This window comes from Callospermophilus lateralis, assembly GCF_048772815.1.
Source record: "Callospermophilus lateralis isolate mCalLat2 chromosome Y unlocalized genomic scaffold, mCalLat2.hap1 SUPER_Y_unloc_1, whole genome shotgun sequence".
In the NCBI taxonomy this organism is placed as follows: domain Eukaryota; kingdom Metazoa; phylum Chordata; class Mammalia; order Rodentia; family Sciuridae; genus Callospermophilus; species Callospermophilus lateralis.
In genome coordinates, this window is record NW_027510163.1 from 294,840 (window position 1) to 316,824 (window position 21,985).

Sequence of the window (21,985 nt, forward strand, 5' to 3'; positions counted from 1 at the left end):
CCTGGGACTCAGGTCACATTTGGAGGACCTGGGTGCTGTTTCCTTTGTCCTGAGGGCAGACACCTTTAGGGAAAAGCAAGAAAGCATCACAGACCAGGGAAAGGAGGTGTGGGAAGGGGGCACAGGCTGCTCTGTCACCACAGCCCTTCCCAGCCCCGTGCTGTCCCAGACCTCCTTGGCCTGTGCTGTCCCCAGCTCTCATTTCCTCCTCTCCACACCTCAAGTCCCAAGGCACCAGGCCCAGGATGGGTTATAGTGGAAGCAAACCAGAGCTCCCAGGATGGGCTTCCTGGGCTTCAGGGCAGCCCAGGTGTGAATGAGCAAGTCCCCTGTGGGAAGGATTAAGGTGTGGCTCAGGCCCCAACCGGATTAAACAGCTCCAGAAGCCCTAGCTTCCCCGGGCGGTGGGAACCCAGGAGAACCAATTTCCCGTCCCCACCTCCCAGGCCCAGAGTTCGGAAATTAATCGGATTAAGTCCAGGGCCCAGGCGCGCGCCCAGGAGCGGGTGGGGTGGGGTGGGGGCGGAGACGCCAGCGCGGACGGGTCTGCGTCCCGGTCCTGCCCCGGCGCAGGTGCGCAGGCTCGGGATCCACCACGCAGAAAGGCGCTCGCGGCCCCTAGGGATGTGCCTCCGCCACCGTCAGGTGCGGGACTCCGTGGTGCGGAGCCACTCAGGTCCGGGGAGGGGAGGAGACCCTGGGCAGGAGGAGGGGGTGCCGGGAGACAGCGAGTCGCCGGAAACCCAGCCGCGGGCGCAGAGAGCAGCGCTGGGGTGGGGCGCAGAGGGAGGTGGGGGGCCGAGCAGGAGGAGGGGGTGCAGGCCGAGCAGGAGGTGGGCCCGGGTCGAGCCGCGGAAACTGCGCCCGCGACGCCTGCGGAGCTACGCGCCCCACACTGGGGCCTCAGAGACTCGCCTCCCCACGCTGAGACCCTCGGGCCTCCGAGCCCCTCCAAGACGCGCTCCCTGCCCCCTCACGGCCTGTGTCCCCCCACACCAGGTCGACACAAATGCGCTGGAGTGTCCCCCCACTAAGACCCGCTCTGCCCCTCCCATTCGGAGCCGGGACCCTTCCCCATGGCCAAGTCCCACAATCTCTATAAGGCATGTCCCCTGGCCACCCTGACACGGCCATGACCCCCCACATGCACAGTTTTTAAACACACAGCCCGTGTCTGCCCTATGAAATTGAACCCCTCTGTGTCTCCCCAACCATGGGCTTGAGTCCCCTCCCTAAACTATGGCCTGTCACACTCAGTAATGTCACACACACAATCCTGCCTCTCACCCACACAATCCTACCCCTCACCCAACATGGCCCTAACCCCCCCCCCCCAGACTCCTGTCTTGTCCCCTCTGCAGACAGCCTTCATGCCCACTCACTCCCTGAAAACCACTCTGTCCCCACCAGAGCCCTGCTTAAGCGCCCCAGGCATGCCGCGTGCCCCCTCTCTGATGTTGCTGGTGAGTCCCCAGGAACAGTCTAAGCCACTGCTGTCTGGCTGCAGGGCCCTCCTCCCCCCCCCACCCCCCAACTCTCTGTTCTTCCAACATTAGGGCCTCGGCGCCGCCCCTTTGCTGCCTAAGTCAAGCCACAGTCCATTGCTGGGCCCATCTATCTACCTGGTGCCAGCTCCGTGGTGCCCAATACTAAGGCACTTCTCTGTCCCACCCACTTCTCCAGGTCTCACCCCACTCTGGGACACGCCCCTTGCACCACCCCACTTTAAGGCCTTGTCTCCCCCTAGACAGACTCTTGTGGGCTCTTTGGGACGTCCCTCTCCCAGCCCCAACTCCTGGTGCCCGCCAACACTAAGGCATGCCCTACCTAGCTCTCCATCCTTCCACATACAGTTGTAAGTCCCCTTCTACATTCCATCTTTGCATACTATTCTTAGACATGTCATATCTCTAAAATTACAAACTGAACAGACCTGGCTGGAATAGTTATTGCATTAGGAATTTCTAAATTCTATGTCTTTTCTGGAAGTTAGATGGAAACTACTGATATAATTAAGAATTTCATTTTTTATATATTTATTTATTTATTTTTGAAAAAGGTGATTGAACTAAGGGACACTTGGCCATTGCACCACATCCCCAGCCCTATTTTGTATTTTGTTTACACTCAGGATTTCACTGAGCTTCTTAGCACCTCATTTTTGCTGATGCGGGCTTTGAACTAGCAATTCTCCTGTCTCAGTCTTCTGAGCCTCTGGGATTACAGGCATACACCACCGTGCTTGGCATGACCCTCTTATTTGTCAGTTTCTTCATATGGTTAATAGTAGGATGAAGTCACCATCTGGAGATATTTTCTCAGACCCATTACAGTTATGCTCACACGCACTTTTTTTGAAACACAATGAAAAGGGCGGCTGGGGAAGTAGCTCAGTGGTAAGGTGCCCCTGCCCTCAATTCAATCTTATATGGGGGACTTAGAATTCAATTCTCAGTCCTGAGTAGATATGTGCCCACTTTTCCACACCTGTGGGAATATGACAAACCTCCCTTGTCCATGCGCAATATTGTTAGGTACAATAAATTTGGGCGAGTGAGCAGCATGTGAAAGACTTCCCAAAGCCCAACTTGAGAGCAGAGAATAAAATTGTATTCACTTTCTAAGAGAGGGATAGTTATGATAGGTAGTATTGGCCCCAAGTGGCAAGTTTTTATGAAGAGTTTATGGGCAGAGCTGAGCAGGGTTTCCATTTCTTTCTGGTTTGACTATCAGTTGAAACCCAGGAGGCTGAGATCGCTGGGTCAGCTTCCATTGCTTCCTAGGCAGGATGCAGATGGGCTTGTGGCTTTTCTAGAAAATATTGGTGCATCTGAAACTTTGACATGGAAAGAGTACACTGGAGGGGGACTTCCTCCTGAGAGACAAAATGAGGTCAGTCTGTGTAATAGAGTGACATGTGTCAATGGGGCAAGTGAGTATGAGCTCACAGACATGAGCCCACAGATGCCTGAAGCCTAAGTCCTACAGATAATACTAAATCCTACATACACTTTTCCCTTTCTTTACATGCCTAGGATTATCCTTCTACAAAACCTCAAAGTCCTTGTCAGCACCTGAAGTCAGCATAAAGACAGGGTTCCCTTGTCTTCCTGGTGTAGCTGCACTGGTCAAAGTTTCTTCCCTGCTTTGCATCATGACCTTTTCTGTTTGATATTGGGGCAAACACCTGACCAGACCTGTGGGATCCCCAGAGTCAGGTCTCTGCATGAGACTTCCTAACAGTCGAAGTAGAACATCCACACTAAGCACGAGGCACCCATTTTACTTCCACCGCACATTGCTGCCCTAGAGGACTGCCTTCCTTCCTCCCCCACCCTCTCTGCTGGGGATGGAACCCTGCGCATCAGAGCCAACCCCAACTGCTTCCTTTCATAGCTCAGGCTGCCTCCTCAAAGCAACAGAGGCCAGGAGGTGATGAGAATTACTAAAATGGTTTTCAACTTGTTCTCATTTGTAGATAGTATGTATGGGTCATACATATGATATCTTTAAATAGTGTTTCAAAAATGTGGAGACTGTGTCTTTCTAAGTTGCTTGAGGTTGCATCAGCTGAAAAAATATATATATATATGTAATATAGTTTTTTTTTCTTTTTCTTTGAGGTACTGGGGAATAAACCCAGTGGGGCTTGACCTGGACCTCTGAGCTACAACCCCACCTTTTCCTTTTATTTTAAGAGAGGGTCTCACTGACCTTGGGCTCCTCCAGCCTTAGCCTCCCCAAGTAGCTGTGCTTTGTTTTTGCGTTGAGGTTAAACCCAGGGCCTCGCCATGCTCGGAAAGCACTCTATGGCTGTTGCACACATAAAAAGTCACATGTCACCTCTGTACCAGAGGCTAAACCAAGGCTTCCCACCTGGATTAGATCCCAGCACAGACCAGAAGCTCCACCTGAAAAGGGCTGGGGCCAGGAATCTGTCACTCTACCCAATTTCAGCCAGTGATTGGATGACGTTAGCTGTCAGTCACGATGCAGAGGCGGGCCTGGAGGCCATCCATCAGGGACGTTAGGGGAACTGTCCAATCAGTGCGCAGAGGGAGGGGAAGGGCGGGCTTCCGCAATCTCGCGGGCTTTTCTTCCTCAGCTACTGGGCTACTCCTTCTCCAGGCCCCGAGTTCTCTGCTCCAGGGACCCTGGGACTCTGTTCTGCTTGTGTCCCCGGGGATCTCGGGTGCCCGCAGGTTCCTCAGAGGACCCCGGGTCACCACAGAAGACAAAAATGGTGAGTTTGCGACCAGGGCTGAAGGTGCGCGGTCAGCACCTGCCTTGGGGCCCTGTGCGCGGGTGAGCTGCAGAGCGTGGAGGAGTCCCCGGTGGCGGGTGGCCCTGGGCCCTGTCCCCTGGTTCCCTGGGGTGAGCTGGGTTTGGGGTTTTTGAGGTGAGCTGCTGAGCGTGGCAGAGTCCCCGCTGTCAGGTGGCCCTGGGTCCTGTCCCCGGGTTCCCTGGGTTTAGAAGGGTGGCTCGGGTCCCTGGTGTCCCCTTTGCTCCCTACTGGTGGCCCGACCCACTCTTCCCAACGTGGAGGAAGCAGGGCCACAATGCACCTTCCTCCTCCCAGGGGAGCTCCTCCGGAGGCTGCTGTTGGTCCTCCAAATTGCAGGCGCCTCCTGCCTTCTAAAACCCACCTTCCCTCCACCTCACAGCTCGGCCAGACGTTCGTTCTTCCCACTCGGGACAAATGGACACCGTCTGCTAATTGTCACTTTTCATCTAGTGAAATATTGGAGAGAATGTTTCTTTTCTTTTTAATTGGGGATCCAAACTCGGGGAGCTTTATCAGCCACATCCCCAGCCTCCCCTTTTATTTAATTTTGAGCTGTCCTCCCAGTTGTTGTGGAAGCTGGCTTCCACCTTGTGATCCTCCTTCTTCAACTTCCCAAGACCCCTTCCCACTGTCCCTGGCAAGAATACCACTTTTAAAAGAAATGGATTAAAAAAGTCTAGTTGCATTTCCGTTGTTAAAAATCCTAATTTACAGTCAGGTGCAGTGGTACACACCTGTGATCCTTGCAGCTCCAGAGGATGAGACAGGAAGATTGCAAATTTCAGGACAGCATTAGCAACTTAGCTGGGCCTTATGCAACTTGAGGAGACTGTGTCTCAAAATGCAATATAAAAATGGCTGGAAAGTGACTCAGTGATAAAATGACTCTGGGTTTATTCCCTGATACCATAACAACGACAACAACAACAAAAAAACTTAATTTACATTTTGCTACCCCTGTAGTTTTTCTTTTTTTTTTTTTAAGAGAGTGAGAGTGAGAGAGAGAGAGAGAGAGAGAAAATTTTTTAATATTTTATTTTAGTTTTCGGCGGACACAACATCTTTGTTTGTATGTGGTGCTGAGGATCGAACCCAGGCCGCACGCATGCCAGGCGAGCGCGCTACCGCTTGAGCCACATCCCAAGCGCCCCTGTAGTTTTTCTTAAGTTCACCCTGAGTATGTATAGAAAGTTTGTGAGATTCAATTTTGTCTGAAATCCAGGTCCTAGATTCCAAAATGCCACTTAGAATAGAGAGAAACTCTGTTTTGCATTATTGCTGCAGAATATGAACCGATTTCTACAAAAATAGTGGTGGATAAATTTATGAATGTTATTTCTTGAAAACATTAGTTTCTGTCCTTTACAAGGTGGAGAATTTGACAGGGGATGACAGTTTGTTTCTGTCGTTGTCTGGACTTGACAAGTTCCTGTTAACTGTGTGGTTTTTTGGTATCAGGAATGCAATCCAGAGGTGCTTAACCACTGAGCCACATTCCCAGCCCCTTTCAGATTATTTGTTTTAAGCCAGGGTCTTACCACATTGCCTAGGGCCTCTGACCCCTGCACATCTGGGGTTACAGGTGTACACCATTGCACCCATCTTCATTGTAAATTTTAAGGACAATTTTGGTAATACCTAAAATACCCAACTGTGATCATTTAACCACTGAATAATTTATCAGTGAAATAGTAAATGACACCCGTTTTTCTGGGTAGGAGAGATATATGTGTCTAAATAAGAGTGCTGATCCCCTTTATGAGCACTTTCACCGTGTCACCTAATTCCTGTTCACTGCCAACTGCCTCCTCCTAAGGCCACCCCTTTGGAAGTTGGCCTTTTAGCTTATGAAACTGGAAGTAAGATAAATGCGCTCTCTACTCACTCTGTTCTGTACAAATTTTTGGCTGGTCTTGGATACAGTCTACTATTTCCATTTTTAGATGTAGTTTTTCTTAAGTTCACCCAAAAAACACAGGAAACCATGCCCTAAAGTTCACAGAATTTACTGAAATGTTCAGTGTTTTTTTCAGAGAGTGTAGATCATGGGAACATTCAGTCTCCTTTGTGAGAAAGTGTGTTGTCTTTCTAATGATTTTGTTGTATTTTATGCCTCTTATTGTATATCTTTTTTATTATAATCATTTTTTTTTTACCACTCATTACATGTATTTTAGTTAGTTAGTTTGTTTTGTTTTGTGTGTGAACTGCTGGGGATTGAAATGAGGGCCACATGCATGCTTGGCAAATTCTCTACTACCAAGCTACTCTCCAGACCAAGAAAATTAATATTATGAACTGTTGTTTATTTATTTGCTTACTTACTGATTACTGGAGATTGAAGCCATGAACTTGCTCATGGTTAGTTATCCTCCAAAAAAGAATTTCAACTTTGTGAACAGTATTTTGGAGGTGGGCAGGTGTTTTGCTGGGGAATAAATCACTGAGCATATCCTCAGCCCTTCTTATTTATTTATTTTCATTTTTTATTTTATTTTATTATTTTTTTTTATTTTGTATAGTTGTAGATGGACAGAATATCTTTATTTTGTTTATTTTTCTGTGGTGCTGAGGATCATACCCAGTGCCTCACACATGCTAGAAAATGCTCTGCCTCTTGGCTACAGTCCCAGTCCCTTGTTTTTATTTTTGATGAAGACCAGTCTCACTAAATGTCTGAGTGTCTTGCTAAGTTGTTGAGACTGGCCTCAAAGTTGCCATTTTTATGCCTTAACCTCCCTAGTTGCTAAAATTGCAGGTGCACATTTTTGCGGGGCAGGTCTCTCAGAAGACATATAAAGTCCAAGTTCTGTCCAAATTGAAGAGTCTTTACTTATCTGGCCAGCCGGTGATGGCTCCCCGCAGGACCCATAACTTTCTCTGCAAGGAACAGCTCCAAGCCTGAGCATTTTAAGATATTTAAAGGTAAAAACTCCATCTGGGTTGATGCAACTATAAGGAAGCAGGTGCAGAAGCTGGACTGGGCATTTAGCGAGACAATGCAGTGGCTACATTGATATTTCCCACAGGACTTTCCAGGTTGGCGGAGCAGCAAGCCAGCAGAAGGGAAGTGGATCAAAATGACCCTAATTCAGTACAAGTTAGACAATGGTTATTAACATCTAGACAATCAATCTCTGACAAGGTATGACTTTTCGTTTACAGCTAGCAGCTAGCAGCTATGAGCAGCTCAGAGTGCTTGAAGAATCTCCACTTGTTCAGGCCTGAAAGGAAGGGCTGCAGGATGGGATGCTCTGCTGTAGTGAGCCGTTAGTGAAACCACATCCTTAGCTTTGTGGTTAGCATTGCCAGGCTGCCAGGCCAGGAAACTGATAGCCAGGATCTTCGACATGGAACTTCTTAGAAACCCCCTTCCCTAGGGACAAAGACCCTTCCTGATGATAGCCATATTTAGAGCACCCTCCTAGTGTGGTTACATTAGGCATAAGATGATTGGCTTATGGATACTATCTTGCTTGTGTACGATTCATGGGCACGCCCCACTCTATCCCCACCCCCCCCCCCACGACTAAGGTAGCTGAGAAACTAATTGACCACATCAGTAACCAGAATGACAGCAAAGGTACATTGCCCAAGAAAAATGGAAACCAAAGAGAACAATTTCACATTATATAAGAATTGCTATTTTGTGTTGCCAAGTATGTTATGCTAGGTAACTATTAGGGGGTACAGAGGAGGGGCTTTTCCATGGGAGAAGCATTTCTTACATGATATGGAGTTTCAGGGTAAAATGGAGTCTGTTTGGTCATTGTCCATACAGCCTCGCTCATAACAACACCACCACACCAGCACTTGGAATGCTTTTTAAAGACTTATCATCCCATTTCTCTCCAGATGGACACAGTATTAAACATTATTTCCTTGCTTTTCTCTCGAGTTTTGAAATTTGAAACTATGACTCTTCCTCTTTCCTTTATTTTTGCATTATTATGAAAAAAGTTTTCAGTATGTAATATTTTTTCTTGGGTATATATTTGTGAGACTCGATGGGAAGATATTTATCCACTTTTTTTATTAAATAAACTTTGTTTTCCAGAGCAATTTCAGGCTTACATCAATTATTAGTCAGTGTTCGCTAGAGGAACAGTATCAACAGAAAGTGTAATTATAAAAGGGGACTTATTAGATTGGCCTACTTGACCTGAAGCTGGATGTCCACAGTGGCCGTCTGCAGCTGAAGAGCTTGAGAAGTAGTAGCTGCAGAGTCCAAGAGGCTGAAGCCTCAGAACAAGAGGGATCAATGGTGCTGCCCTAGTCCAGACCAAAGGTTCTGGAAAGTCCCTGGAGAATCACTGGCAGAGTCCACTTTGGGAGAGTGAAGAAGACAGAGCCTGATATCCTCAGACCATTGCAGTAGCCATCAAGAACCCATTGAGAAGAAAGGAGGGCTGGGGATGTGGCTCAAGCGGTAGCACGCTCGCCTGGCATGCGTGCGGCCCGGTTCGATCCTCAGCACCACATACAAACAAAGATGTTGTGTCTGCCAAAAACTAAAAAAATAAATATTAAAATTCTCTCTCTCTCTTTTACTCTCTCTCACACTCTCTCTTTAAAAAAAAAGAGAGAGAGAGAGAGAAGAAAGGAGCTTGCTCTGCTGCTGCTTTCTTCTTCTTCCAACCTTTGTTCCACCCAAGACACCGTCCTATTGGATGGGGATGCCTAGCTTAAGGAGGTTCTCCAACTCAGTTGGCTATCTCACATGCCAATCATTCCTAGACACACCCAGAAGCCCCTTAGTATCAGTATCTCTTAATCCAATCAAGTTGACAATTCAAATGAGCCATTCATTACACATAGTATCAAACATCCCTATCTCCAATTTATAGTCTCCACTGTTTTTTTTTTTATTTATAGAAATTTTATTATAGTTATTAACACATATTAAGTGTATAGATTAGTGGGACTCACTTTGATGTTCCCATACATTCATAAATCATACACTGATTCTACTGTTTTCAACATCTTGCACAGATGTAGGATATTAGTTAGTTACTGAACCAGTGTTGTACATTTGATGAAGAGAGTGGATGGGGGAACACATTATGATAAGCCAAAGTTCATCCTTTACCTTAGGGTTCCTCGTCTGTGTCATGTGATTGTGTGTGTCACGTAGTTTACAAGATAATGTCATACAGAAGAGTTTCAGTGCTCTGGGAATCCTGTGTTTCACCTGTTCATCACTCCTCCTCATTCCTCCCTCCCTCTCTGCTCCCTGAGTCCCTGGCACCATCAGTTCTGCTAGTGCATCTATAATGTTGTCTTTTCCAGAATGTTCTTGACTTGGAATCTTACTGCACTTGGCCATTTCAAACTGGCTTCTCTCACTTACCAGTCTGCCTTTAAGGGTGGTGTATCTTTCCAGGCTGCAGAGCTCATTTACTGCATGACATTCTTTGGTGTGATTAAGCCACAGTGTGTCTATTCAGTATTAAAAGGTGCATCTTCCTTGTTTCTAGCTTTGGGCAGCTCTGGATATGGCTGCTGTAGTCACAGCTATGAGATTTTCTGTGCACATAATTTTTATCTCATTTGGGTAGACACCTGGGAGTGTGGTCACTTAATTCTGGAGTGCACCATGTTTATTTGGTAAGAGCGTGACTGTCTTCCAGAGAGGCTGTTATCCTTTCTGTTCACATGAGCAAGGAAAGAGTTCTTGCCGATTCATGTTTTTTCTGTCTTTCAGTGCTTTCAATGTTTGGCATTTGGCCACTCCAGGGGGTATCTGGTGGCACCTTATTGTTTAATTTAAAGTTTCCTAATTAAATGCTGGTGAATATCTTCTCACACCTGTGTTAACTGTCTCTATTTCTTGGATTAGTGTCTTTCCAGGTTTTTTTGCCCACTTCCAACTTAGTTGCTTGCTTTCTTACTGAGTGTTCTTCCTGTATGTTGAATACCAACCCAGTGTCACTATGTGTCGTGACAACATTTTGTCCAATTCTCCAGCATGTCTTCTCATTCTCTCAAGTGCATCTTTTGAAAAAAACAAACTTCATATTGATCAAGTTCGTTTTACAAGTTTGTCACTCACAGATCATGTGTCTGATGTTGCATATGAAGCTGTCATGCCAGCCCAGATTTCTCTGTAAGTACTTCTGTGTCATTTTAGTGAAGTTCTTAAGTTTGCATTTTGTACTATGATGTATAGGCAATTTTTTTGGTGCTGACAAGTGAACCCAGGGCCTAAGTGCCAGGCAGATGCTGTGCTAGAGCTGCAACCCAGCTCTGTGTCCTACCTTGAGTCTGAGCCTCCAATGGGAGCTGATTCTGTGACATTTGTGAAGTGAATATGTTTTCTTTTTTTGCATGTTAATGTCCAGGTGCTTTGGCAACTTTTTCCAGGAGAGTATATTTTCCATTGATTTTTTTCTTTGCTCCTTTTTAAAAATCAGTGGAATATATTTATACAGTGCCAAATACCACAGTCTTTTTTTTTTTTTTTAAAGAGAGAGAGAGAGAGAGAGAGAGAGAGAGAGAGAGAATTTTTTAATATTTATTTTTTAGTTCTCGGCGGACACAACATCTTTGTTTGTATGTGGTGCTGAGGATCAAACCCGGGCCGCACACATGGAGGCGAGCGCGCTACCTCTTGAGCCACATCCCCAGCTCACCACAGTCTTGATGATTGTAGATTTCTAGTAGTTCCTAACCTCAGGTGGTGTCCATCCTGAGAATTTAGTGTTCATTACTGTGTTGGTTGTTCTTGATCTTTTACTGAAAACATAACTTAAAGTAATTTTTATTGGGATCATATTGAATCCATAACTGAAATTGCTAAGAATTAATAATGACCCTGAGGCTTCTCATCTGTGAACATGAAATATCTGCATGTATTTGTCCTGTGTTTTACACTCTCATTAGAAGTATGCAGGGTTTTTTTTATAAATTCTTATATAAGATTTATATATGAGTATTTCTCTTATTGGTGCTGTATAAGAGGTGTTTGTTTTTGTTTTTGGTGCTGGGTGTTGAACTCAGGGCTGCTCTACCATCGAGCTACATTCCCAATTCTTTTAATAATAATTATAATAATAATAATTATTATTATTATTATTTTAAACACAGACTTGCTAAATTGCACAGGCTGGACTCAAAGTGGTAACCATCCTGGTCAGCCCCCTGAGTGTTAGAGACCATGTACATTGCATCCATGCCCAGCTTGCTGATGTCAATCATATGATAATTGTCCTATTATTTAGCATGACAACACTAATATCATCTCATTCCTTTTCATGATTCTTCATGATTCCACATAGAGAAGAGGATCATGCTGTCTCTCTATAAAGACATTGATGTTTTTCTCTTTTTGAGTGTGTTTTTCCATTATTCTTAACTTTTTTCTTTAACTATTGATGTAATCATGATATTTATTATGTAGTTTTGTGTTATGATGGATAATGTTAACTGATTTTTCAGTTTTGAATCAGCCTCACAGAGTTGTAATAATTCCCTCTTTGCTGTGGTATATAATTTTATTTTTGGCTTCAATTCGGTAATGTTTGATGAGGAATTTTGCATTGATGATCATGAGAGTCATTCATAATATCCTTTTTTATTTAATACTTTTCTTTATCTATTTAATTTTGATAATATGTTAACTTAAGTCTCAAAAGAATTAGGAGGTTTAACTTGCCTTGTGTGTTGTAGGAAAAAAAAAAGAAAATTGGTGACAGTTCTTAAGTGTCTCATGGAAGCCTGTTTGAGATGTCAGAGCCTTGCCTTGCCTTTTTGGGTAGTAATTAGTTATTGAGTCTTTTTTTTTCAGTAACCATGGGCTCATCTGTGTTGTGTATTTCCCCTTGTGTGTAAGTTGTAGGAGATTGTCTCTCTCAGAGAAATGGTCCAATGTCTCTAAGTTGTCTAAATTGTTTCAAGCACACATTCATGAAAATCTTTAATCTCAATGCATTTGTCATGGTGATACTTTTAATTCTCTTAGTTTATCAGTTCTGTTGCTCTTTGCTTTAAAGTTATTGTATATTTTATTCCTTTATTTTATTCATTTTGTTTGCATGGTGGTGATGATTGAACCCAGTTCCTCCCATATGCTAAGCAAGCACTCTTGCACTGAGCCACAAGCCCAATCCCTGTCCTCCTTATTCTTCGCCTTATGTCAGTTTATCAGTGATGCTGATGTTCATGAAGAGCTTGATTTTGCAGACTGCGGATTTCCTCATTGTGGTTTCATCAACAGCCACTCTGTTACTATCCTGTGCTTGATTTAGGTTTACCTTGCTCTTCTTTCTCTGGTCTCCTGAAGTGGAAGTTTCAATGATTGCTTTAGCTCTTCTTTTCTGAAATGTGCTTTCGATGACTTGGGTACCAATGAAGCATCCCCTGTGCTGTTTTCTACACATTTCCTATGGTGGACTTTTACATTTTATTTCCTTTAAAATGGTCACCTTTTCTTTGAGTCACCTCTTTCTCTTGATCTGTTTAGAGCCCTGTGCATCACCTCCCATTGTCTGAAGGCTTTCTGGATGCTTCTTATCTGATTTCTGCTTTACCCTCCATGTTCTTTGAGCATACATGGGATTTTGGGGGGGGTTGCACACTTGTAGAGGTGTGGTTTATGGCTCAGGATGTGCTTTGTCCTGGGAGTGTTGCTGTGACCCTGAGAACTCTGTGTGCTTCCCCTTTGACTGAAGGCCAGTGGAGTCCTCCTGTCTGCCTTTCTGATCCCACAGAGTTAGGCTGATGTCTCCAGTGTGAGTGTGCATTCTTCATTGTATTTTTCACTTTGTTTCAGTTGCATGCATATTAAAATTTAAGAGTGTTATTTTACAGTTTAGTCTAGAAACAGCACAGGCCTGTAATCCCATGTTATGGGCAGAAGGATTCCAATTACAAAGACAGCCTCAGAATATGTTAGAGATGCCCTGAATAAATTAGATCCTATCTCAAAACAAAAATAAATAAATAAAATTTAAAAGGGTGGGGATGTGGCTTAGTGGTTAAGCACCTCTGTGTTCCATTTCTGGTATATAAAAGGAAATGAAAAGAAGGAAAAAAAACGGAAAGAAGAAAGAAATGAAGGAAGAAAATTTAACCTAGGGATTCTGAAGTCTGATCTTGCTCAGGGTTGGTCAATCTCAAATCATGTATTTTCCTTTGCTGAGCCATGGCTTCCTGTTATTCAGTATTATTTGTACATTTTGTGGTTGAAAAGTGAATGGAAATGTGTCCTCCCCTTTCTCCTACGGTGCTCTTTCTGTTTCTTGAAGGCTTCATGTATTTGCTTAGAAACTGCCTTGTCTGTGGTTTGTGTGGTGAATTGGCTTGTGTTCAGTCCATTTCTAGACTCCCCTGAGTGCCAGTGTGGTGCGACAGAAGGGAAGCTTCAGCCATTTGGGAGCTGCCAGGCTGTGGATTTGCAGGCTATCACCCAGCAGCTCTGCTCTCTGGCCTTTCACCCTGCAGGCTGGCAGCAGACAGGTCCCTGTAAGGAGAGAACCAAGCAGCAGAAGCAGCCCACAGAGTAGCAGGGACAGAGCACCCCCTCTTTAGGTTGAGTGCAGCCAAAGGCCCTGGCCTCTAACAGCTGAGTCTCTGGGCGGTGGACAAGCATGTGTCCCTGTAAGGCATAGCAAATAGATGGCAATAGATTGCACCAACTCCCTTGCCTCAGTGTTCCCAAGTCTTTCTTGTGTCCAAAGTAAAGGCCCTGATGTGCTCAGGCTCAGGCTTTCGGAGTTGTTCCTCTGGGCTCTGCTGCCACTACTAAACTGTTGCTGCCAGATCTCGGTGTCCTTGCCCTCATTTGCTGCTTCACCAGAAGCAAGGAAGGAGCAGTGGAAACAGCAAGAGCTCAGTGCTCTGGCTCCTCCAGGGACTGTGCTGGGGCCTCTGCTTTAACACAGACAGGTACTGCTTCAGACTCTGCTGCTCCTGCACTCTGCCCACCCCAGCCTGCAGAGACACCAGTGCTGAGCATGCAGGTTTGGTCCTCTCTGAAAGGGTTTCTCCTGGTCTGTGTGGGCTTCCTGACTGCTTCAGTACACCTGGGTGGTTTTATTTGGGGAGAGAATGCCCTGGGGTGAACCCAGGGATTCTTAAACACTGAGCCATAACCCCAGCCCCCATGTTTTTAATTTTTGTTTTAAATTTTGAGACAGGGATTTGCTCAGTTGCTTAGCTCCTCACTGAGTTTCTGAGGCTGGCATTGAACTTGCAATCCTCCTGCCTCATCCTGCTGAACCTGGGTACATAAACAACATGATTTCTTTTTTTGTTTTTTATGTGGTTCTGAGGATCAAACCCAGTGCCTCACACATGCTAGGCAAGCACTCCACCACTGAGCCACAACCCCAGCCCTCACAACATGATTTCTAAAAGAAATTATCCTCTGCTTTCTTTCCTAGGTTTTAGGTCATGGTTGAGTGGGTAAACAATAATTTGCTCCTCTTCCTATATGCAGGCTGGGTGTTTACTTAATTCCTTAAGAAAAAAAAATGTGGCTCACTTTTCAGTGACTACTTCTGACTTAAAAGAGTGACAGCCTTTTCTTTCTTTCTTTTTTCTTTCTTTCTTTCTTTTTTTTAGACATTAAGATAGTTCTGTGATGACTTTAATAGAAAATTGCAGAAAACTTAGAAAAGATCTGCTGTGTGCAATCTGTAGCCAGTGACCAGGATCTCACAGTGGGTGGCCAGGCCCCTGTCCTGCACCAGAGAGGGGCTTTCTGAAGGGTGAGTGAAGGTCACACCATGCTTGCTGCTCTTCACTGTTCTCCAAGACTGCTTCATGGCGCTGTGGAGAACCTCTTGGGGCTTTCATGTACCGTGATGTTGTTGTTCTAAGGGTTCTACTCGTGTTTCCACTTTTCTCTGCGGGGCATGTGTATGGAACACTCCCTGTCTCTGGAGTCATCATCACCTTGGATGTAAATGATATTACTTCTTCCAAGGTCAGTTGACTATATTTGTGAGAGTCTCTTTCTGGGCTCTGTTCTGGTCTATTTTGTGGTAGTACTGTGGGGGTTCCAGGCTCTCTGTTGTGTCATGTTGATGTCTTGGTGGATTTTTAAATTTTAACTTTATTTATTTATTTTATTTTTTTCTGCCTTTCATTTTTATAGGAATGTTTAGCTTATTCTTGTATAAAAGTTAATTTTCCCTGGGGGCAGTGGTGCAAGCTTTATTCCCAGCAACTGGGGAGGCTGGGACTGGAGGATCACAAGTTGAAAAGCTAGCCTCAGCACCTCATGAGACTGTGAGCAACAGACAAAACTCTGTCTTAAAACATCAAATGTGAGGGCTGGGGATATAGCTCAGTTGGTAGGGTGCTTGCCTTGCATGCACAAGGCCCTGGGTTTGATCCACAAAAAAAAAAAAAAAAAATGTGAGGGGGATGTGGCTGCGTGATTTTTATCCCCTGGATTGGATTTGATTTCTGCTATGTTTTTAATCTGCCCCACCATAAATAAATAAATAAAACCATGTTTCCTTTAACTTTCTGAAAAGTGTTTTAGTCTTTCACATTTCAATGTGTAATACATGGACTTTTGTCCGCAGAATAGAGGGATGGAGCACCTTTTGCCATGTAGATTCCAGGTTGCCTCCACCATTATTGTGATCTGTCTTTAGGCACCTTCTCTCACTCATAATATTTCCATGTAATGGAGGCCAGCTCACTCAAGGCTTTCTCTTGGACTCTTATTAACCTCTGCTGATACTGGGCTGCTCAGAATGTCATATATCTAAAGTCCTTGAGTTGGTGCTGTGGCAGTGGCAGGGGCACTGTCTAGCAGGTGAGCTCTTTGGCTGTTCCACACTGTGCAGAGATCATAGCCTGCTTAGAGACATACGTGGAGTGGCCTGTTTCACTCACAGTCAGCGTGGGATGCTTCAGGATTCTGGGCTGCAAACCTGCTGCTTTACCACACCCTGGAAGTGCTTGTGCCTGAGGTCTCTTTGCACCAGCTGTGTTACAGGCACAAGGAATCTCTTTCACAACAGACAACCATTGCCCATGTGGCCCATTCTTGATCAAAATGTCCTTGAGCAGAACATTGGTGTGTGTCTCATAGTTGTACATCATCTGAGTGAGACATCTGCTTTTCAGAAGAATTTGAAAATTATTGGATATTCATTGTTGACATGAGGTTTGGAAAAGTACTTTCTGCTGTCTCTTACAAAGGCTGTTTTTCAGACTTATATAGCTTTGTAAGGCTGTTGTTTTGACAAGGTGACATCTTGGGCACATTGAGTTATTTCTGAGACACATGCCATCTTGCCACACACTCCATTCTGCTTTGACATTAACCACCAGAAATTGTCAAATTGTCATGTTTATTAATCATGGTGCTTGGGGCTGGGGTTGTGGCTCTCTGGTAGATTGCTTGCCTAGCATTTGTGAGGCACTGAGTTTGGTTCTCAGCATTATATTAAAATAAAATAAAGAAAGGTGTTAATCATTGTGTTTGATTACTAGTTGGCTTAATTTTCTTCTGGAGTAAATCACCTGCAAACATCTATTTGTTCTTGTTATAATCATCCAAATTTAGCTCAATCCCCAGTGAACACATTGTGACCAACTGTGTGAAATGTTGTCTAAATATTGTCTATGACGAAGATCCTTAGTGACCCATGCCCAGAGGTTGCAGGTGGGGCCTAATTCTAGGCATTTATTTAAGGAGGGAACAATAAACTTTCAGAAGGAAACGGGAGATCAGTAATTTCCATGTTGTTGACATTAACTGTGGAGGCCCAGTGAGCCACTGTGATTGGCAGAATCGGTCAGAAATGCTGTTTTGTGATTCCAGCAATTTCCTACTCAGTCAGCTTTCTTTTCTAAGTTTAAGTAATATTGGGAGTGTTAATATAAGCTCTCTACTGCACAGGACGATGTTAGAACCTGTAATAGTTAAAATCAACAAAGAATTTAGGAGTGACCTGGAAGGCTTTCTTACTTCCTATGAACACACCAAAGGAAGGGTGTACAACATTCTACTGTTTGCCTTTTGAGTGGCCCAATTCTACTGCTAGAATGGCCATGAACAATCAAGTGCAGTAAGGATTTGATGGACCAATTCGTGGAATGAATTAGGAGGCCAGAGAATCATGTGAACATCATGCATGTTGTGTGTAGATTTCTCATGCTGTCAATCTTTCTTGGCCTCCACTATACATTTGTGGGATATTTTAGATCTCAGTGACCTTTGAGGATGTGGCTGTGAACTTCAACCAGGAGGAGTGGGCTTTGCTGGATGCTTCCCAGAAGAACCTTTACAGAGATGTGATGCAGGAAGTCCTCAGAAACCTTGCTTCTATAGGTAATTAATTAAATTAATTTAATTAACCAGATAGAGAACCTGTGTTTATTTTGGTCAATTATTTAGAAGGTGAAAAGAGAATCAGTTGTTGAATTATTGCAGCATAAATGGCACCTAGGATTTGGAAAAGCATTTCTAGCTCCTAAAAATTTATAAAGATCATTCTGGTTTTGCATTTTAGGAAACAAATGGGAAGACAAGACCATTGAAGATCAGATCGAACATTCTGGGAGCATTCTAAGGTAATTGTTCTCACAAGAGGAATCCTGGAGGGAATCTGAAAATGTCATATAATATTTAAAACAAACCAACCAGAGAAATATGCACAATTTGAAATGTATTTATTCTTACAAGATTTTTTTTTTTACAGGAAATATATACTTAACTGTAACAGATATTCAGTCTTTTCAAAGTTCTTGACATGCAAAAAGTACTATGAAATTGCATATATGAATATCACTATTTGCATGATAGCCATAGGGAAGCTGTGTTGCAAAGGATTGTTTCCTTTCAATCTCTTGATTTTCAGGCAATTTGAACAAGTCAGAACACCTAGACTCTACTTGTTGTTCATAGTAATGTAAACTTATGACCTTTAAATAAATAGAACAATGTGAATGAATCCAGCATTGATAATGTGGTGGTCATTCTTCAAAGAAACCATGGGGTAAACTTCAGAGGCCAAGAAGATAGTGTGGGGAAACTTTCAATGAGATTCCAGTTCTTAACTGGACAAAGAAAAGTTTTAATACAGTAAATACATGTAACTGTGTTATGTGTGCAAAAGACTATATGTCCTTCATTTTGTCATAGGCACGTCACATGTCACTTTGGACATGAACCCTACAAGCATGAGGAATGTGCAGAGAAGCCATGTGAATTGAAACATTACAGGAAATCTGTGGTTACTCCCAAAAGCATTCACACACAAATGTTAACACAAACTGGAGATGGACATTATGAAAATAGAGTATGTGGGAAAGTCTTCAGCTGTCTCAGTACCATTCAAAGGCATGAAGATACTCACACTGGGTGGCAACCCTCTGAATATCAACAATGTGGCAAAGCCTCGTCTTCTCCCACAGATGTCCAAAGACACACGAGAACACACAGTGGAGGTAAACCTGTTCAATGTGAGGTATGTGGGAAAGCCTTTCATTTCTCCTCTTTATTTAGAAGACATGAAAGAACTCATTATGGAGAGAAACTCTGTGAATGTAAAGAAGGTGGTCGGACCTGTACTTCACTCACAAGTCTTCAATGTCACATAATCACACACACGGGGAATGCACGTTTTAAATGTAAGGTATGTGGGAAAGACTTTGCTTACCCCAGTTTATTTAGAATACATCAGAGAACACATGCTGGGGAGAAGCCCTATGAATGTAAGCAGTGTGGCAAAGCTTTTGCTAAACCCTCTGCCCTTCTGTCACATGAACGAACTCATACTGGAGAGAAACCTTATGAATGTCAACAATGTGAAAAGGCCTTTTCTACATCCTCTTACGTTCAGATACATAAACGAATTCATACTGGAGAAAAGCCCTATGAATGTAAACAGTGTGGAAAAGCCTTTGTTACATCCTGTCAGCTCCATGTACATAAAAGAACACATACTGGAGAGAAGCCCTACGAATGTAAGCAGTGTGGCAAAGCCTTTGCTAGGTCCTGTCACCTTCAGATCCATGAAAGAACACATACTGGAGAGAAATTCTATGAATGTCAACAATGTGGAAAAGCCTTTGCTACATCCACTGAGCTTCACATACATGGGAGAACACATACTGGAGAGAAGCCCTATGAATGTAAGCAGTGTGGCAAAGCCTTTGCTAGGTCCAGTAACCTTCAGATTCATGGAAGGACACATACTGGAGAGAAGCCCTATGAATGTCAACAATGTGGAAAAGCCTTTGCTACATTCTCTTCCGTTCAGGTACATGAACGGTTTCATACTGGAGAAAAGCCATATGAGTGCAAGCAGTGTAGAAAAGCTTTTGCTACATCTAGTGAGCTTCACATACATAGAAGAACACATACTGGAGAGAAGCCCTATGAGTGTAAGCAGTGTGGCAAAGCCTTTGCTAGATCCAGTCACCTTCACAGACATGGAAGAACACATACTGGAGAGAAGCCCTATGAATGTCAACAATGTGGAAAAGCCTTTGCTAGATCCAGTCACCTTCACAGACATGGAAGAACACATACTGGAGAGAAGCCCTATGAATGTCAACAATGCGATAAAGCCTTTGCTAGAACCACTTACCTTCGGAGACATGAACAAACTCACACTGCAGAGAAATCGCACTCATGAATGCAACTGGCTTAGTCTTCTGTTGTTACTATCTCATTCGTAAACATGTAGGAAGCTTACTGGAGAAATATCCTTTGAGTGTGAAATGTGGTAAATCACTATTCCTTCTCACCTTCAAATAGAAGAAAAGGCTCATATATATACAGATATTGTACTGGGGATTTAGTCTGGTGGCGTTCACCACTGGGCCACATTCCCAATTCTTTTTATTTTGTATTTAGAGACAGTGACTTGCTGGGACCCCAGAATCATCTTAACATAAACTTGTTTGTTCATATGTATGCAATAACAGTTGGGTGACACATGGCAATAGAGTAGTCATAGGCTATGGAGGCCAGCAATAAGCCATCAGAACTTGCCATGATCATAAAGAAGAAGACTTGCTCACCCAAGTTCAGTCCAGAGATGCTTTTTTTGGCCAGAGAGAAAGTTGAGGGCCACCTTGAGAACAGTGACATCGGGTCCCTAAGGGAGAGCGCTGAGGAGAGTGTACATGGGGTGAGGAGCTGGGGATCCAAGAAGATGAGGCCAGTCATTTCTGAGTTCCCCAGATGGGCAGGGACAAACACGAAGATGAGCAAGAGCAGCAGAGGTAGGCCTTTCTAGTTTTGTGGAAACAATCTCAAGCAAATAAAGTCATTTGAAGTTTGGTTTCATTTCTCTGTGAAAACCTGCTACTTCAAATTCCTTGAAAGAAAAAATTGAGCATTCAACATGGAATGAAACGCTAAAGGAAAACAAGAAGAAATTGTCTTTGTTAGTACTTGTTCAGAATTGTTTTTGCCTCAACCTGTACCTTTCCTTGTGTTGACTTTGAGAGATCAGTTGAATGTTCCTGCCCCAGTTGTTTCTGGTGACTATGTCATTACACACACAAACACACACACACACACACACACACACACACACACACACACACAAACGATCTTGGAATACAGAGTCCAGCACAACACCCAGCAAACACAATTGCTGCTGCAGGAGGCTCCCTTCCTGGAGATTCCTGGCAGGAGCATGTCTGAGAACTCTGCACCAGTCTCAGCACCTCAGGAAGCCAGGGTTCTGTTTTCCCAGACCCATTCAGCACTCATGTTCACCACAGTCATAGCCTAGGTGGCTCAGAAGTTCCGTGGGTGCCTGAATCTGCATTAGTGACCTTGTCTTCTCCCCATCACTAGTTCCTGCTGTTCTCTCCCCACCAGCAGAACTGTAGCTGATGAGGCCAGGGTCTTCTCCCAGGGGCTGTGCTGCTCACCTTCTAAACACAAGCTTCTCTGCAGTTCCTATAACTGGGTCACCCTGCAAACATGGTTCTTGTCCTGTGAAGGTATAGTGTGTCCTATGAAATCCACCCTAATTATAATATATATATATTTGGATATTGTCTCCTCCCTAAAAAAGTTTAAATTCTATAATCTCAAATACATAATTTTTTTATTCCAATTTGTCTTTCTTTGTGTAAGCAAATAACACATGAGAAAAATGACATTAAAATAATGTGTGCAAATCTTTTTTCTATTTTCCACAGTAGCAAGCATAACTCATGTGATGATGGGATTACAATATGGGTTTTGATGATGGAAACACACACTCAGGTGCTTTTTCTGATTCTATTGGGATCTTTGAGATGCCGTCAGAGTAGGTATTGAGCCTGTGTGCCTCCTTCACATTTTCAATAATTTATTAACTGTTTGGTAAATTTTTTGCTGTTTGTCCAATAACAGATACAATACAGTTTTCTTAATTATGACTGCCCTCCAAAAGACGACACTGAGTTTTGTATCTGAACACAGACCGAAGCATGTAGACGGTAGAGCGCATGTCCACTTCCTCTCCCTGAGCTGCAGTCTCTTCTTCATACACAACAGGCACCAGGGCGAATCTGGAGCTCAGCTCTTCCAGTTGGACGGAATGGGAGCTGTGCTGGTGCCCGCGTTCAGTGCAGGCAACTGAACTAAAGCCACTCGTGTGAACTTGGGGTGACACAAAATGACACACAGACATTTTTATAAGCTTCATGATGGCTTCCCCAGCTCTCAGCCTCAGGCTCTCACCAAAGGGGCAAGAAAAAAATCACGAGAGACTGACAGAGAGAGTG

The 21,985-nt window shown here is 44.0% G+C and overlaps 1 protein-coding gene across 3 annotated transcripts; it reads left to right on the forward strand.

Moving 5' to 3' along the window:
* Positions 1-4,126: 4,126 nt before the first annotated feature.
* LOC143639920 (uncharacterized) lies at positions 4,127-21,330 on the forward strand. Of its 3 annotated transcripts, none has more exons than XM_077107945.1 (4): positions 4,127-4,243; positions 17,453-17,579; positions 17,761-17,821; positions 18,393-21,330. In XM_077107945.1, exons 1-4 carry the CDS (start codon positions 4,241-4,243, stop codon positions 19,888-19,890), a joined length of 1,689 nt encoding a protein of 562 aa, XP_076964060.1. In that variant the 5' UTR covers positions 4,127-4,240; the 3' UTR covers positions 19,891-21,330. The 3 variants fall into 3 exon arrangements, with proteins under 3 accessions (XP_076964060.1, XP_076964062.1, XP_076964061.1); XM_077107946.1 differs by lacking the exon at positions 4,127-4,243 and adding an exon at positions 14,938-14,994; XM_077107947.1 differs by lacking the exon at positions 17,453-17,579.
* Positions 21,331-21,985: the final 655 nt, after the last annotated feature.

Coding starts and splice junctions, on each gene's coding strand:
- LOC143639920 (XM_077107945.1), top strand. Junction 17,580..17,760: donor CAGAAACCTTGCTTCTATAG/GTAATTAATTAA, acceptor TTTGCATTTTAG/GAAACAAATGGGAAGACAAG. Junction 17,822..18,392: donor CATTCTGGGAGCATTCTAAG/GTAATTGTTCTC, acceptor ATTTTGTCATAG/GCACGTCACATGTCACTTTG.